Genomic DNA, 17,427 nt, shown 5'->3' with positions numbered 1-17,427 from the left:
GGGCAAGCTTTGAAGGCCTTGCTCCTTTGATGGTGCAGATGGAGAACAGAAGCGTATACAACTTTGTTTCTCCTGTTACAAAGGCCTTTTGTGTGCCCTTGCAGATGCATTTAGTTTTGAGAAGCAAACCCAAAAACCCCACACAGATTGATAAGCGGCACGAAAGCGGGGACGGACTGCAAATGCCATCTTGTAGATGTGGGCTCTGTGACCAGATAGAATCAGTCCGTGGAAAAGGAATGTGCGGCGGCCGCCTTCCAGCATCGAGCTGGCCCCAGCACCGTGTTCCGAGAGGACGGTTCAAGATGCTGTCGGGTTATTGGGAGGCAGGAGTAAACACAGGAAGCAGCCAACGGAAGACGTGCTGCGGCTGCTGGATCTGCAGGGATGGGGTGGCCTGGGGCCTGCTGAGACAGGGAAGTAAGGGCTCTTGTGGGGAGGACGGCTTCCCGGGTGGGGTGGGCCTTAAGGAGGAGGGGCACACGGTGAGGGGCAGGGTGGCGCATGCACATGCTCTTGGGGGAGAGTTAAGCGTGGCTGAGAGGCAGGGGTGAGGCTGGGAGAATATAAAGGCAGTAAACGGCTCCCATTGACCTCTCCCAAGTGCATGTGAAAGAGGCCTAGTGCAGGGCTCCATCCTTATAAGGTTACAGCCTGGTTCTATTCTTGAAGTCCATTAAAAAAAAAAGTCATCCTGGGGCGCCTGGGTGGCTCAGTGGGTTAAAGCCTCTGCCTTCGGCTCTGGTCATGATCCCAGGGTCCTGGGATCGAGCCCCGCATCATCGGGCTCTCTGCTCCGCAGGGAGCCTGCTTCCTCCTCTCTCTCTCTGCCTGCCTCTCTGCCTACTTGTGATCTCTGTCTGTCAAGTAAATAAATAAAATCTTAAAAAAAAAAAAAAGTCATCCTAAAACACCCACCTAGACTCCCTTCTGCTTTCTCTTTGTTGTTTAACAAGTAGCCTGGAGACAAAGAGGTGGTTTAAAATTGTCAGGTTCGACAGATGTGGTGTGGGTCTGCTAATATCCCTGAATGAATATAGGATCCACTTACTAAGTGAATAATTAATAAAAGAAATACCTGTTCTTATGTAATTTACCCATCTGCTCCTAATTAATAATTTCACACTTACAACATTATTACAGGTCTGTTTTCTTAGTTTCCTGCTGTGTGCTGATATGGGTTGTTTTCTTTTAACCTGCGGGTCTTCTCAGATCTTGTAGCATTCTAAAGTGCTTTGGGACTCACCAAGGAGGGTGGGAGAGGGAGAGGAGGTGAAAATCCTTTCTGTCCGCAGAGCATCCTGGAGGAGCAGCGTTCCCTGGGGCGCTGTGGACTTGCTGGGCGCTTTGCCCTCCCCCTTTGCTGGCTGCTTCTCCTACCCTGAGATCACACTGATGCCTCTCTCCCTACAAGGAGGGGTAGAGGGCCATGACAGTCTTTCCTTTTTCTTTGGTGTTGGAAACGTGAACAGCAAACATCTTTTACGGCAGCATAGGAGCGCGCAAGCTAAAGGTGGGCAAGACGAGTCCCTGAACCCCCAATGGGAGGGAATTAGTGCCCCAGCTCTGTCTGTGTCCCACTGTTTATAAACATCTTCCCATTTGGTGGAGGAAGGCCCTGGACTGGCCAGGATGAGTCATCATGCCATGGCTGGTCCCCAAGATAAGCGTGAGTCTCTAGACGTGGCACCCAGCCGATCGTTGGCGCTGGTGCCATGAGAACACGGCAGCGAGCAGCACCCTGGACTTTTAAGGTCAGGAACAGCAGCACGAGGCACCCCAGAAACAAGTGCCTTCAGGAATGGAAATCCGTTTGACTTCGGCATGTTACTTTACGTTGCTTTCGTGCAGCTTTCCCCAGCTCGTTGTTCATTCACCCGTGCGTACACTACGGTCTAGGTATAGATTCCCGTTGTCCGGTTGAGCCCCATGAGCCACACAAAGCCATTTACATTTAAAAGATTATTTATTTATTTGACAGAGATCACAAGTAGGCAGAGAGGCAGGCAGAGAGAGGAGGAAAGCAGGCTTCCCGCTGAGCAGAGAGCCAGATGCTGGGCTTGATCCCAGGACTCTGGGATTGTGACCTGAGCCGAAGGCAGAGGCTTTAACCCACTGAGCTACCCAGGTGCCCCTTAAGCTATTTACAATTAAATAAAAATGAAAATTCAGTTTCGTGTGTAAGTGCTCCCATGCTCACATGGGGCTGGTGACTCTTCTTCCGGACAGCACTGTCTGGAACGCTTCCCATTGGTAGAAAATGCTGTTGGATGGCGCTGGTGCAGATCAGCAGGCTGGTCCTAATTTGAGAACTTTCTAGGCTCCCTCAGCATCTCTACCTACTTTTGGATCTCTGAGGTTGTGGGACAAGGAGTGAGAACGCCTGACAGGGACAGACTTGAGTGCAGAGTCCCAGCCCAGAAGACCCTCTCTGGGGCCTTAGTTGTGTGTGAGAGCCTTTCCTGCATTCATCACGGGGTTTCCACTGTGTACACTTACAAGACATTTCAGCAGAGTTTTTTTCCTGCTAAAATGTAGTTCAAGATCATCTAACTTGACTCGTGGAGAGCTTCTTTTGAGCCCCCAAACTGCTTGCTCCCTAGTTGCTGGAGAGGACTACATGCAAACCTGCTTTGCTCTGCTGATAGGTCTTTCGCTGATGGTCGGGGAAAGCTCTCTCTCTGAGATTTTTCTGTTCTCTTGAGGTCCACAACAGTTCATTTGCTGTCTTTGTTGGAACAGAGACTGGAAGGAGGAGGACATTTAAAGAAGTCCTTATCAAGGCTCGTTACCACTCTAGCTGGCCCTGCCTCCATTCCGTTTGCAGCAGGAGCCCCAGGCTCCGAGACAGGGCAGTACCTGATGTTTTGTTCTGTACCCAGGACAGGCTCGTGTCCTCTGGGTCAGTCCCTGGGCCTCCCCGTCTGTTGGGGACATTGTTAGGTGACTGCCTGTTTCCACAACTGCACAGTGCGATTCAAAGTTGGAATTCATGAGTTCGGAATCTCGCCTCACTTCAAGGAAGCATCTTCTGGCCCCGTAAATTTACCCCTTCCACCAATAGATACAGGCTGGCCCCCACCCCTGGCCAGGAGTCGGAGCGGCTCCATGTGGGGGCGGTGGGCCCATGGCAGAGAGGTAATGACTCTGTTTCCTGAGTGACCGTCATCAGGTGCTGTGCCTCTGTTGTCCCCCACTCAGAATCTGTGCCAGTTGTGTGGTTTTTTTTAAATGACCACTTTTTTTTTTTTTTTTAAGATTTTTAAAATTTATTTGTCAGAGCGCCAGCAAGCAGGAGTACAGGCAGGCAGAGTGGCAAGCAGAGGCCGAGGGAGAAGCAGGCTCCCTGCTGAGCAAGGAGCCCTGATATATGCTACTCCATCCCAGGACCCTGAGATCATGACCTGAGCTGAAGGCAGCCGCTTAGCCGACTGAGCCACCCAGACGTCCCCAAGTTGTGTTTTTAAAAGGGTCTGTACTTTTATTTTTTAAAGAAAATACGCAAGGGAGTGGGCCAGCAGTTGGATAGGCTTGACTAGGCTATCCTCCAGGAGAAGGTGGAGAGACTGTCCTAGCTTGAAGTGCTTGGCACCAGGCCGGGCGCCAGCAGGCACTCCATAGAATTGTTGAATAACGAGTTGTATTATATTTTCGTAGCAGCTCTTTAAAGTACATATTGGTTTGCACATTTTACAGAGATGAGAAAACAGATCCGGGAGGGTAAGTAGCTTGCCTTTGGTCACACAGCTAGGACGTGGCAGAGCTGTGATTCAGACCTAGCGAGCCTTGAGTGTGCCTGCAGCGGCAGCCACCTGGTCCCTGGGCTGTGAAGGGGGAGCCCCACTCTCACTTGCACCTGTGAGCCCGTCTTCCTGGGTGCTTTATCTTGTTGTTGTTTAATTTAAAATGCGATTATTTTTAACTTAAAATGTTGAGATAAAATTTCCTGTTAATAGATAAGTTAGCAAGAAGGGCAAAGAAGTTCTCAGACCCTTGGCCCAGAGAAAGGGTCCCCCCTATCCCCCGGCTTGCTGGATGAAAACACTAAATGAGAGGCTAGAGGTTCATCATTTTCATGGAAGAACGGAGATTCTGGAGGGTTGGGAGACTGTGAATGAAAAGTGGCTTATAAAAGAGAGGACCTGTGACTGCCCCCACAGACACACCTGGGCGTGGCCGGGCAGCCTTTGTGCCCGGGAACAATAAGGATACATTCAGACACTGGCGCCTGGTGCATTTCCTGTCCTTGCCAGCACAGGTCAAGGTTAATGTCTCTACTGTTTTCTCTCTCCTGCACTTGCCACGCAGGTTTTGAAAAACCCCTCCTTATGTTCACCTTTTGCACCCTTTTACCTACTCTGTCCCTTGTGGGTGGTATGTTTTCTTCTCTTTCTTTCTTGTAAGGCCGTCTTCCCAAAGGCATTGGTGTTCAGAGGGGCAGGCGGATCCTTCCCTTTGGGAGAGGAAAGGCGGGGTGGGGGGAGGTTCTCTTGTAAAGGGGTAAAAATTTGGAAGTTTTCCAGCTCTAGGGACTTCCTCCAGTTATGACACTAAAAGAAACCAGTGTTCTCCACTCTGGGCTGAGCTTGTGACTTCTCTGCCTTTCTCCCAGCTTCCGGACTTCTCCACCCAGACGCTGCGTAGTTGTCATTTCAGAGGCCTTTTCCCTCCCCACCTTGCTCACTCCTCCCCAGCCTGTGCTGGAAGGTAAGGCCCGCGATGGTGGAGGTGTGGCACCCACTGTCCCCATGCTTGTGTGAGAGCCTGGCACACAGCAGCAGCTCAGGAAATAATTTGCTCAGAGAGCAGCCCTTGGTCTGTGGCCATGAGGTGCGCAAGTGCTAGGTCAGTTGACTTCACATAAGAGAGGAGATCTTAAAAGTTCTCCTCACCCCCCAAAAAATTATAATTATGTGAGGTGATTGATGAGCTCTGTTAACTTGTGGTGGTTGTGTCGCAGTATATATGTATGTCAGATCCCTTTGCAGTGCACCTAAAACAAAGTGTTATATGTCAGTTGTATCTCAATATTAAAAAAAAAAAATCAGGGTCCTAGCCTTTTAGGTATTAGCTGCTTCTGTGGGATCTATGTTCCGTTGATCCTTTAATAACAGGGTGTTTCGCCTTGAAAGGATCTTGGAGGTCCTTGGGGCCCCCTCCTTTCTGTTAACTGCTCCTTATGGTTTCCTTGAGTTTTAATCTCTGAGAAGGAAGGATGGTTGTCACACAAGCATGTCTCGGTTATGCCTGTGTGAGCGATCCAAGGGAGGTTTCTCTTTCCAGATCAGCTAGCTCCTTTGACTTCCTCAAGCTTCTGGGAATGCTGACGTGAGGAGGCCTAGGAGTGATGGGTGCTTAGCTAAGCATCTGCAGTTGAAGAACTCCCTGGGGGCGCCCGGCTGGCTCAGTCTGTAGAGTGGTCGGCTATTGATCCTGGGGTTGTGAGTTGGGAGCCCTGGGCTGGGTGCAGAAATTGCTTAAAAATAAATTCTTAAAGAAAAAAAAAAAAAGGAACTCACTAAATTGACTTGACCCTGCCTCTTTGCTCTTAATCATTCTCTTTGTCTCTTCTCCTTTTCATTCTTCGGCTTCTCCTATCTTTTAACTTAGGCAGTAAGCCCCTATGGTGGGCATATGCTGCAGTATTGGTACCGTTAGCTATTTTGTTCATTTTAAAAATTAACTGGTTTATTTTAGAGAGAGAGTAGGGTGCGGGGGAGGAGCAGAGGGAGAGACTACCGCAGGCAGGCTCCATGCTAAGCGACATGGGGCTTGAGCTCATGACCCTGAGATCCTGACCTGAGCCGTAATCAGGAGTCGGATGCTTAACTGACTGAGCCACCCAGGCGCCCCTCTTTACTTTGGGAGTACTCCCCCACGAGATTTTAGTTATTTGACAGAGAAGGAACACAAGCAGGGGGAGTGGGAGAGGAAGAAGCAGGCTTCCGGCTGAGGAGAGAGCCCGATGTGGGGCTCGATCCCAAGACCCTGGGATCATGACCTGAGCCAAAGGCAGACGCCTAATGACTGAGCCACCCAGGCATGCGCCCCCCTCCTCCCATGGTGGGGGGAGTACTTTAAAATTTTTTAATTAATTGTTTATTTATTTATTTATTTTTAAAATTTAAAAAAAAAAAAAAGATACTTATTTGACAAAGAGACCATGACAGAGGGACTTCAAGCAGGGGGAGTGGGAAAGGGAGAAGCAGGTTTGCTGCCAAGCAGGGAGCCTAATGTGGGACTCGACTCCAGGACCTTGGGATCATGACCTGAGCTAGAGGCAGCGGCTTAACCGACTGACCACCCAGGTGCCTCTGGGTACATTTTTTAAGGTGGGCCTTTGATTGCCTTGATTCCTAAGTGGAACCATCTTGCTCCATAGGTCACACTGTTGAGAGCAGCAGCAGGTCTTTGCAAAATTGCCATGTTAGGCCAGGAAGCACTTTAGAGATCAAGATGGTTCACACTGCTGGTCCCTTTTATTTGCTAGGGCACGTAAGCTGAGGGGGGGCCATTGAGCTGAGGGCACGGGCCATTGAGCTGAGGGCACGGGATTAGTGTGCGACAGACTCTGGGTCAGAGCCCTGGCCGTGAACATCTCATATTTGTGAAGTGGAGACCTCTTACTGGCCACTTCTTAGTATTTGCTGGGGAGAGCCTTGGGCAATCTACTGAAAAAGGAACGTGGGAACAAAGCCTCATTATCTTTTTCAGCTGTGGCCTATGACCAGTGAATTGTGGATCGGAAAGAGCCGGGCAGTCAGAGAGGTGCAATGTATGTTTTGAATTTCCTTAGAAATAGTCACTGAAGCTTCTGAAAAGTTACTTTAATCTACAGCTTTTTTTTTCCTTCCCCTTTCCTAACCAGTGACACCAAAAATAGGATTGCTTTGGGGTTTCTGTGTTGGCAGACAGAATGCTCCCCAAGGGACTTTGAGGCCCCCTCCTCCTGGGGAACGAGGATGCTCTGTTTCTCCAGCAGTACCAACACTGACCCATCTGACTTCAGGGCGCTGCTAAACTTGGGAAGTTACTGACCTACTTTATAGTCCGCGTACCCCTATGTTCAGGCTTGGAATTAAAAAAAACTTGACACCTGAATGGATCAAGAGCCTTTTTATGTTATTTTTTTGTTTTATTCTGTTTTGTTTTTGCAGAGTTTATTTATTATTTTAGAGAGAGAGCGCGCGCGTGCGCGAGCACATGTGCATGCACGTGCAGGGGGAGGGGCAGAGGGAGAGGGACATGCAGACTTGCTCTAAGTGAGAAGCTCCATTCACAGCCCTGAGATCATGACTTGAGGTGAAATCAGGAGTTGGACACCTGACTGATGGAGCCACCCAGGCGCTCCTGGAGCCCTTTTACGTTTTTTTTTTTTTTTTAAGATTTTATCCCTTTTACGTTCTTTATTAAAGTGTTCCTGCCAGTACTTTGGTTGCCACTCCCTGTGGCTTCGTAGCACTAGCTCCCCATGAGGAGATGGCAACAGAGACCAGCTTGGGTCGCCTCTGGTAAAAAGGTAGACACCTTTTCAGAAGTTTTGTAGTGGAGGATATATCAGTCCATGTTTAGTTGCTCTTCTCTTTCTGACTTGAAGCTAGTTAGGACCCTTCATCCTTTGAGTTGCTACTCAGGGTTGAATGTGATCATGTAGCCTTTGACTCAGGCAGGGACAGTGGGAACCTGTTTGTGTTAGTGGAAACAACACAGAGGACCCGATTAAAATTGAGTTTGGTCTGTTAACTAGTTGGGTCGTCCCCAGATGAGCGTGTCACACAACCCCCCGCCCCAAGAGGTCTCAGGAACCAGAGTTTCTGAGGGTTGGTAGGCTTTGGGAGGGAGTCTCGCCACCACGGAACAGCTGAGTTTCTGCTGGCAGGTGAATTTACTTAGAACTTGATCTCCTTTGGAAACTGGAATAATGTCTACTTGGTTAGGTTGTTGGGAGAGTGAAATGCAACACAAGGCAGGCGTCTTGGATAGTTGGCCTCACGGGGTCCCCGCACACTGAGGTTTGGGCGTCTGTGACTACATATTTTTTTTTTTTTTTTAAAGATTTTATTTATTTGACAGAGATCACAAGTAGGCAGAGAGGCAGGCAGAGAGTGAGGGGGAAGCAGGCTCCCTGCTGAGCAGAGATTCCCCATTCGGGGCTTGATCCCAGGACTCTGGGATCATGACCCCAGCCAAAGGCAGAGACTTTAACCCACTGAGCCACCCAGGCACCCCCCTGTGACTGCATATTATAGAAGGACGTTGCATACTGTCCTGCGCTGGTTGAGCTCTTTAGACAGTAAACCATTGGGGAATCCTTCAGTGGTAAGAGGGTACAACTATGTCGTTGCATCCACAGTGTGGAAGGTCAGAGCTGGGGTGAGACTGGAGGGGTTGGGAGTGGTAAGAGTGGGTGGGCAGGGGAGATAATGGCTACTTGTATCTTGAAATGAGGATTTGTTCGGAAGGTAAGTTACCCTCTGGTAGTTGTGTCTTGAGTGGGTCATTGGTGAGTGCCAGCTAACATCACTAACTACTGTACTTTTTGCTTGTAAATATGGTGAAGCTATAAAGACCATAAGGTTCATAGAACATGTTAAAGGGAAGCTTTTGGTGTGTGTCTGTGGATACTGTTTAAAATGGAAATGACCAGTCTTGCACGTATTCCTAGAGAATGGTGTTTGTGCAGAAGGGAAATTTAAAAAGGACAGCTTTACAAAATAATATATTAAGTGTTCCTTTTAGCTACTGATAGATTAGTTTTATTCCATATAGCCCTCAGGAAGACTTGGTCTGAAGGAATGAAAGACATGTTTGGTGGATGACACCGGCATCTGACAGTGAGAGTGCGTGTGTATGCCTCTGTGCCCGTGTGTATATTTCAAGGTGAAGTGCTCCAGAGTTCTTGGGTGGAATGCGAAAAGAATCCTGGCTTATCTGCACTTTTCTTTGTGCTTGTTCATGTGTAGCATGGTTGGTTTTCCTTCTAGGATGTGGAGAAAGAGAAGGAAACCCACAATTACCTCAGCAAAGAGGAAATCAAAGAGAAAGTCCATAAATACAACCTGGCTGTCACAGACAAGTTGAAGATGACCTTGGTAAGCACCCGCACCTGTCAAAAGACAGATACAAACTGTTGGTCTTACCATCCATGTGTCTTAAAGTCTCTCAGTAGCGCTTGAAGACGTTAAATGGTCAGGGTACGCCAGACCATGAAGTGGAGTACTTCTGCAGCTTTCAGATTAAAGTTATATTTTGAAGTAGCTTTATCGCACCCATCAGTTAATACTTTAAAGTTTCATGACCCAGGGCGCCTGGGTGGCTCAGTGGGTTAAGCCTCTGCCTTTGGCTCGGTTCGTGATCCCAGGGTCCTGGGATGGAGTTCTACATCAGGCTCTCTGCTCAGCGGGGAGTCTGCTTCCCCCTTTCTCTCCCTGCCCCTCTGCCTACTTGGGATCTCTCTCTCTGTCAAATAAATAAATAAAATCTTTAAAAAAAAAAAAAAAAAGTTTTGTGACCCCAGAAAGATTTTTTAGCATCGAGGATTGCCATCACCTCTTTAACATACAGGTGGTACCTCAAATTCTGGTAAGGCTTACATCCGTTTTCTCTTGTGCAAGTAAGTCGGGAAGTGTTGGGAAAAGGATTTCATGCCCGTGGGTTAGAATAGCATTGAGCCAGGATTCCTCCCGGCTGGTTGCCTCCGACGGTGGGCGGATGTAGTATTCAGCCTCCTCCTGCACGTTGTTTGAGGCTCCTGCTCTGTGGAACCGAACACTGAACTCAGTGGAGAGCTGGTGGAGGCGGGAGAAGGCATGGTGCATAGTGACAGGGGGAGAAGAGCCAGAGCAAAGCCAGAGTATTCATGTGCCTCGGACGGGACTGGCGTCTCTGCTTGTCCTCACGTTTGGTGACTTTCCTCGAGGCACCTGCCATCCTGTGGTGTCCATTTCCAGGGCCCTTGGACTTCTGCCTCTCGGGCTCTTGGCTGTGAACTGACAGTTCAGCCAAGGACAGAGTGACTGGCTTAAAGCAGGCCCTGCTGAAGTCTGTGACCTTTGGGGAGGAGCGCTACACGTAAACCCATGTGATAAAGGATTCCTCCCCAGTGGGACCCGTTGAAGAGGGGGAAGCCGGACACAGGCTCTCGACTTTCTTCATTACTCCCAACAGTGATGCTTGTCTGTTTTCAAATGCGCTTTTCATCAAAGGAGAAATACTGCACTCACCATCGGCTCTTCTTCCTTCCCCCATGGAGATGACATTGCAAAAATAGAAATTTGAAGTCTTGTGGAATACTTTGTACAAGAATGAATAATCGAATTAGTATGGTAAATTGATCTTGTGGAAAGGAAGAAAAATAGTGGACCAAAAAGGGGGTTTTTTAAAATGTTGTAACTGTCTCATTTCTTTTTTTTTTTTTAATTTTTGAAGATTTTTATTTATTTGATAGAGACATAGCAAGAGAGGGAACACAAGCAGGGTGAGTGGGAGAGGTAGAAGCAGGCTTCCTGCTGAGCAGGGAGCCGGATTCTGGGCTTGATTCCAGGACCTTGGGATCATGACCTGAGGTGAAGGCCGATGCTCAACGACTGAGCCACCCAGGCGCCCCTAACTGTCTCATTTCTATGTAACACCTGAGGTTTTGTTTTAATAAAACACTAAAATACGTTTTTTCCTGGATGTAAAAAGAAAAAGTGAAGAGCAGACGATTATTACTGTTTTTGATAACTAAGAAGTAGTAAGTCTACCATCAGCGAAGACAAGTGTTGAACTCATCAAGTTGTGTATTTTAAATATGTGCAGGGTTTTTTTTTCCATGAAAAGCATATCTCAATAAAATGGGTAAAAAATAGTATATAGAAGGAGATATAAATACCATGTTAAGACAAAAAAGACAAGTGCTTATAATATCTGTAGTTTGCATTGTAGCTGCTCGAGGCCACCAAGATGCATCGTCACGCGCCCCATACCCTGCGCGGTGTGGGGTATGCTGTGTCCAATCATTTTGGCGAAATTGATCATCTAGGACACAGGGTGATAGGCACTAGGAATGAGGTAGCTTGTTTGGGTTCTGTTCCCTCGGTTTTGGGTGTTTCCAAGTGACACAGAGAACCTCCCTCCTTCCTTCCCTCCCTCCCTCCCTCCCTCTTTCTTTCCTTCCTTCCTTGATTTTATTTATTTGAGAGGGAGCACACATGTGCATGCGTTGGGGAGGGGAGCCCCTGCAGGGACTCCATCCCAGGTGCCTGAGATCACAATCTGAGCCAAAGGCAGACGGTTAATGGACTGAGCCAGCCAGGCGCCCCATGACCTTCCTTTTCTATCTAATAGCTGGTCACCAGCTGCAGAAGTTTCCTTCCAGCAGGTGGCCCCCACCCGTCTGCCACGCACCAGTGTGTCTTGGGATTTGGCTGGCCTCTGCTTCGGTGGACTGTAACCTCCCCGCTGGGCCCTGACCTTTCACATGTGGTTTCGGAGGCGTCCCTCCTGGACCGCTGTCCCCACAGCACGAGGAGGCTTCTGTTGCCACATCTGTCCTACAGACCCCATCTCTGGAAGCACTTTGCCAGGGTAGTGTTAACCTCCCTCTGAGGTCCTTCCCTTCGGGGCGATCTTTAGTGAAGCTGTGCCACAGAGCAGTAAAAGCACAGAACCAGACAAAGAGTATCTCGCCTTTCATCTAACAGTGTGTGTTTTTTCCTGCTTCAGAATTCAAATGGGATTTACACTGGCTTCATTAAAGTCCAGATGGAGCTCTGCAGACCCCCTCAGACTTCTGGGAAACTCGCTCCCAGTAGCAATGGCTGTATGAACACGCTTCACATCAGCAGCATGAACACCGTCGGGGAAGTGATCGAGGCCCTGCTCAAGAAGTTTCTCGTGACCGAGAGCCCTGCCAAGTTTGCACTTTATAAGCGTTGTCATAGGGAAGACCAAGGTATGTTGCCAGGCCTCAGATGAAAATGATGTCTGCTTTTATGTCTTTGTCGTCATGAGCAGCAGGAACGCTGCTGGGTGTATGTATGTCAGAGCCCAGGGACAGGTTCTGGAAACTATGGTCATCCTGGCTTAACCCTTTTCCCGTTTCTTGGCTTTCCGTATTCCTGAGTTGGACACTTGTGGGTCTGAGGAGGTCCAAGGCATCCACATGTGATGGGCATTTGTGGAGGATTTTGTGATGTGTGCACCAGGGGATGGCTTTGAGTTTTTTTGTAAGCCTTAATTTTAATGCTCTTCAGGATGAAAAAGAATGCTTTTGTGCTTGAAGGTTTCATTAGCACATTCCACGTTTGATGTGCGTCTGAACAGGGGTGGTCTGGGGGACTTGCCTCCTTGGAGACTTGGAGGATGGGCAGGAGCGTGTGTTACTGTACATTGCAGACTTCCTGATGTGCGTGGCATCATCCCGGGTTCTTCTGTTTCCTGAGCTCGCCTCGCTAGCCATGACCCGGGGGCAGTGTGGCACCCAGCCCCCCAGAGGCACATACAGTGGATGAATAACATTCTTCTCTGGGGTCTGCCTGTCTGAACTTCATGCCCACATGCAGCGAGTAGGAAGAGGATAGTAAGGAACTGTGTGAAACTGAACATGGTAGTTCAGTGCTCGAGCAGAAACTGATCAGCAGTGGTGGATAACCATGATACTGGGAGTCACCAAGTGCTTGTTTGGAAATGCACAAGATGTGTGGGCAGTCCAGCTACTTAACCTCTGTTTTTTTGGGGTAGAGCCTCCAGCAGCAGTGGAGGAAAATAGACTAACTTGATGTGCTAGACATAGCCTTCAGTTGTTGGGGGAGGAAATGCAGCTAGTTGCTGAGCATGCATACTCCTCTTTGACCCCGAACCATGGGCTGGGCCCTGCAGAATACAAAGAGGACCTAGGCCAAGGTTCCTACCCTCAGGAGGCCCCAGACTTGAAGCATGGGCATTTACATTTCCAGGGAAATCAGTACCTGTGATGTGGCCGTATCCAGAAGTGCCAGGATACCATAGAGAGCTCAGATGGTGTATCCGGCGAGCTTCGTTGCCTGCCCGCTGGACTTGAGCCGCAGGGACTGACAGTAATAGCATCCTGTCGAAATACTATCCTCATGGCTGGCAAAATCTTTCATCACTGAGGCAGTGCTAGCACCCTGTGTGTGTCTCCGTGTGTGTCCCCATGGGTTGCAAGAGACACACACAGCTGTGCCTGCAGTCAGCAGAGCCCACGTTGTGACTGCTTGGTTTGTTTGCGGCTGCTCATAATTCTAAATGTATAGAGAGATTCACTCTGATTTTGTTTTCTTCGGATGGTATGTTTTTACTGTTTCTTAAAGGGGCTGCAGATGCTTTTTTAAGTGTATTATTTTGCTTTCTAAAAGGGGGAGCAGAATGAATTACAGGCCCATCCTTGGACTAACTAATACCCATTAAAGTTCATTCTTGAGGATTATTTCCTTTGTAATTGAGGCACAGTGCGTATTGTGCAGCTACAACGGAACTAGCGTAGATTTCATTCCACCGCCGGCTGTTCACAGCGATAGGAGAGGGAGGACGGTGACTGGGTGGCTGGGTCACGGGCTGCGTTGCCTTGATCTGGAGGAGGGGCTGGAAAGCCAGGAGGTTGGTCTGGGGAAAGACGAGATCCTTTGTAACGGGCTGCCTGTTTGCTTACGCAGTCTATGCCTGTAAGCTTTCGGACCGTGAGCATCCGCTCTACCTGCGTTTGGTGGCTGGGCCCAGAACAGACACGCTGAGTTTTGTTCTTCGTGAACATGAAATTGGAGAGGTAAGTGATTGTTCTTCCTTGCTTTACACTGTAGAGAGCAGCTGGCCCTGGTTTACTGCTTGAGTCTAGTGACTCTTATTTCCTCGGGGGTGGGGAGGGTTGGGCAGGAGGAGAGAGAATGAACACAGGCGGCATCTGTCTAGCTGCCTGTGTTTCTTGGGAGGGGGAGAGGAGTCTGGAGGACAGCTTTCTGTGTGTTTTTGAATTGTCAGAGATGAACCCAAGGTTAGTCTACAATAGAATTTTTTTTTTTTTGAACAATATCTATTCTCTTGGTTTATAATTTTCAGAGGTGGGAAAAGAGCAAGTAAGAAATCTTTTTCCCACCCAAAGATCCCATTTCACTTCTTCTACCTCCAAATTACCCTAATGCAGCTAAACTGTGAAAGTTGATACTCTCCATATGTTTGCTACAAACATCTCCAGGCTCATTTGTTTAAAGAGAAATAAAAGGAAATGGAATTAAAAAAAAAAAAAAAAAAAAGAAGGAAATGCAGGAGTTTCTCTACCACGAGAGACATAAAACTTTCTAGAATCTTTTTTTTCTTCTTGCCACAGTGATTTAGAAATTATGTTTGTATATGCATCATTTGCCATTTTGTCTCCAGGGGGGATTGAATTTAGGCCAGTTCAGTTGAAAAAAGCACTTTATATGGTCCAGCCACCAACTTTAAAAGGACACTTGAGTAAATTCCTGGGTCTTGGGGCAAGCCATGGGTCTCCCTGTCTTCTGCCTGAACAAGAAATGGCATGAATTGTCCATGTAGAACATTGTGTGATGCAGTGAGAATAGTTTCCAGGTTAAAAGTTAGGAAGCCAGGGGGTGCCTGGGTGGCTCAGTGGGTTAAAGCCTCAACCTTCAGCTCAGATCATGATCCCAGAGTCCTGGGATCTAGCCCTGAATCAGGCTCTCTGCTCGGTGGGGAGCCTGCTTTCTCCTCTCTCTCTGCCTGTTTCTCTGCCTGCTTGTGATCTCCGTCTGTCAAATAAATAAATAAAATCTTTAAAAAAAAAAAAAAAAGGTTAGGAAGCCAGGACTCTACTTCCTACCGGTCCTCTTGTGAGTTTAGGAGCATGACCTTAGGTGAATCTTCCAGTCTTTCAGCCCTCAGTTTTGAAATCTGTGAAGTGGGGCTAAAGACTTTTTTAAAGGTGGTTTTGAGTTACAAATTAAAAATACACATGTAAACATGCCTTGTAAATTATGTATCTGTAAGTTGGAGCTTGATCTGGGGAGTTTTAGGAAGATAATGCTGTTTTAATTAACAGAATATTCTATTGTAGAAAGTGTGTTCTCCTACTCCATGTTTCTTATTTTCTTTAATAACCAGGTCAGAATTCTCCAGAAAAGCCTTCTACCATTATGCCTACTTGGTGGTTTTATTCCATTTGTTCCATCTGTTCTACTTGTATTAGGTTATCTCTGGTCCTTTCCCTCCCCACACCTGGAAGTTCCCTGTCAGATATTGTTCCTGGGGCCCCTGGGTGACTTAGTCCCTTGAGCTTCCGACTCTCGATTTTGGCTCCTGTCATGGTTTCCTGGTAGTGAGATTGAGCCTGGGAGCATTGGATGGGCTCAGTGCTCCGCACTCAGCGAGAGTCTGCTTGGGATTCTCCCCCTCTGCCCCGTCCCCTGCTTGTGTGCATGTGCTCACGTGTTCTCTTTCTCTAATTAATAAATAAACCTTTAGGGGAAAAATTGTTCTGCTTAAGGCCATGATTCTGAGCCTAGGACCCACGGCCCCCTTTTGGAAGATGTTTTGTTTGGAAAACAAATGTAAAAAACCCCTTCCTGGTGATGCCAAGTATCTTTCTTGACCTTTACTCATGAATTAAAAATTTTTTCTTAAAGTGCCTGCTAGATGCTGGGTGCTGTTGGGGAAGCAACTCAGAGTCTCCAGGGTAAGCGGCAAAACCCAGATAGTGAGAAGCACAACAGCTGCAGTGTAGTAAAGAGTAGGTGAGGGAGGTGCTTAGCAAGTGATCCCCATAATTTTTAAATATTTTGTGATCAGGGCTACCATTGCTCAGTGAGAGCTTCTCATAGGTGTTGTTCTGGGTCAGAAGGAACAGAGGAAGGAAATCATGGAAGACTTCTTTGAGGAAGTGGTATTTAAGCTGAGACTTGAAGGTTGAGTAGGAGTTTGCCAGGCAGAGTGGAGAAAGTGAGTGAAGCTACTGAGGGTGATGTCATGAGTGGGACAGTGTGAGAGAGAGAGGGGAGCTAGAGGTGTCAGGGTTTTTCAGATTTAGCAGGAATGACCAGGGGAAGCCACCGGAGGATTCTAGCAGGGGAGGGACATACCTAGATTTGCATTTTATGAAGAGTATTCCTATTCAGCCTGGCTCCTGAGGGAACAGATGGGGGAACAGAAGAGTGGTGTAAGGAGGTTATGGGCGAGTTTGTCCCTGGGCTGGAGAAGAGGATGGTGAATGCAGAGGGGGGCAGCAGAGGTAGCAGAGATGAGCAGGCCAGTTGGAGAGCTGTGTAGGAGCTGGTAAGATTGTGGGAAGTGGAAGAATGTGGAGGTGATGGTGGTGACTGCAGGGAGAGGCTGAGGAGAGTGGTTTCTGATGCTGCTGGGGTCAGATAGAGAGGGGCCAGGTCAGCAGTGAAAATGTCTGGTGCGCTTGGGGCCCTGAGTGCTTTGGCCCCAGGGAGATCCGCTGTGGAGAGCTGTGGAGGCAGGCAGAGGTGCGAGTGGGCCCGGGTGTCCTTGAAGGGCCCGGGCGCTGGGGGAGGGAGGCTGGGGAGCGTCTCGCCCCACCAACCCCACCTGTGCTGGCCCACGATCTGACTTCAGCACCTGAGTTTCTCCTTCTTGTGTCCTTGCACAGTGGGAAGCCTTCAGCCTTCCAGAGCTACAGAATTTCTTGCGGATCTTGGACAAGGAGGAGGACGAGCAGCTGCAGATCCTGAAGCGGCGCTATGCGGCCTATCGCCAGCAGCTGGAGGCAGCCCTCAGCGAGGTGCGGACGCCCGGCTAGGCGCGCCCTCCCCTGCCTCCCGCGGCCGAGAGGCGCGGGACCTGCGTGCGCAGCCCCAGCCGGGGTCTCTCTCGCGGGGGGGACCGTCCTCGCGCCCTGTGACGCCGGGGCCTGCCCCCTCAGACCCCGGGCTCTAGTCCCCGCCGCCTTCCGGCCTCTGCCGGCGGGGCTGCTGCTGCCCGTCCGACGGCCCTGCGGGCTCACCTCTCGGCAAGCTGTGAATCTGTGGTCTCCTCTGGGGCCATCTAGACGGCTTGGAAGCACGACTCTGGGTTTTGTGTGGTTTATCTTTCTTCCGTACTTTGTTTTAGTTGATTATGTGATGGTGAAGTTGAGCTGAAGGACGTGCAGATGATTTTTTTTTAAAGCTTAATAAGGAATCTCTCTGAAGACTGCCCTGTATTGAAACTACCTGTCCGTTTTCTGTTTTCTGTCTTTAAATGTCAGAGGAAGCGATCCATGGGAATTCAGAGGCCCCGGCAGCCGGGAACTCGGAGGCATTGAAGGGTTTGGTTAGGAGTTGGACTGAGAAGGTGAAGAGCAAGTTTGGAAGAAGGCGCCAGCGGAAGTGGGGAGCTCTGCGGGAGCGTGGTTTGGGTGAGGGGTGGGTGGTCAGGGAGAAAGGTGTGTTTGGTTACAGACGGGAAAGCCTTGGGTTTTGAGATGTTAAGGCC

General features: G+C 48.9%; 1 protein-coding gene across 1 annotated transcript in view; it reads left to right on the top strand.

Annotated features, from left to right (window-relative positions):
• RASSF3 (Ras association domain family member 3) overlaps nucleotides 1-17,114 on the top strand; it is a 72,627-nt gene extending 55,513 nt beyond the window's left edge. The window contains exons 2-5 of the mRNA XM_032854908.1: nucleotides 8,985-9,092; nucleotides 11,707-11,935; nucleotides 13,656-13,765; nucleotides 16,604-17,114. Of these exons, the coding sequence (XP_032710799.1) occupies nucleotides 8,985-9,092; nucleotides 11,707-11,935; nucleotides 13,656-13,765; nucleotides 16,604-16,753 (597 nt within the window). The 3' untranslated portion in view covers nucleotides 16,754-17,114. The remainder of the gene's footprint in view (nucleotides 1-8,984; nucleotides 9,093-11,706; nucleotides 11,936-13,655; nucleotides 13,766-16,603) is intronic.
• Nucleotides 17,115-17,427: the final 313 nt, after the last annotated feature.

This window comes from Lontra canadensis, unplaced genomic scaffold (genome assembly GCF_010015895.1).
Source record: "Lontra canadensis isolate GAN:19392208 unplaced genomic scaffold, GSC_riverotter_1.0 scaffold9, whole genome shotgun sequence".
NCBI lineage: Eukaryota > Metazoa > Chordata > Mammalia > Carnivora > Mustelidae > Lontra > Lontra canadensis.
The sequence above is the reverse complement of the archived record's forward strand: the minus strand, read 5'-3'. Positions and strand labels throughout refer to the sequence as shown.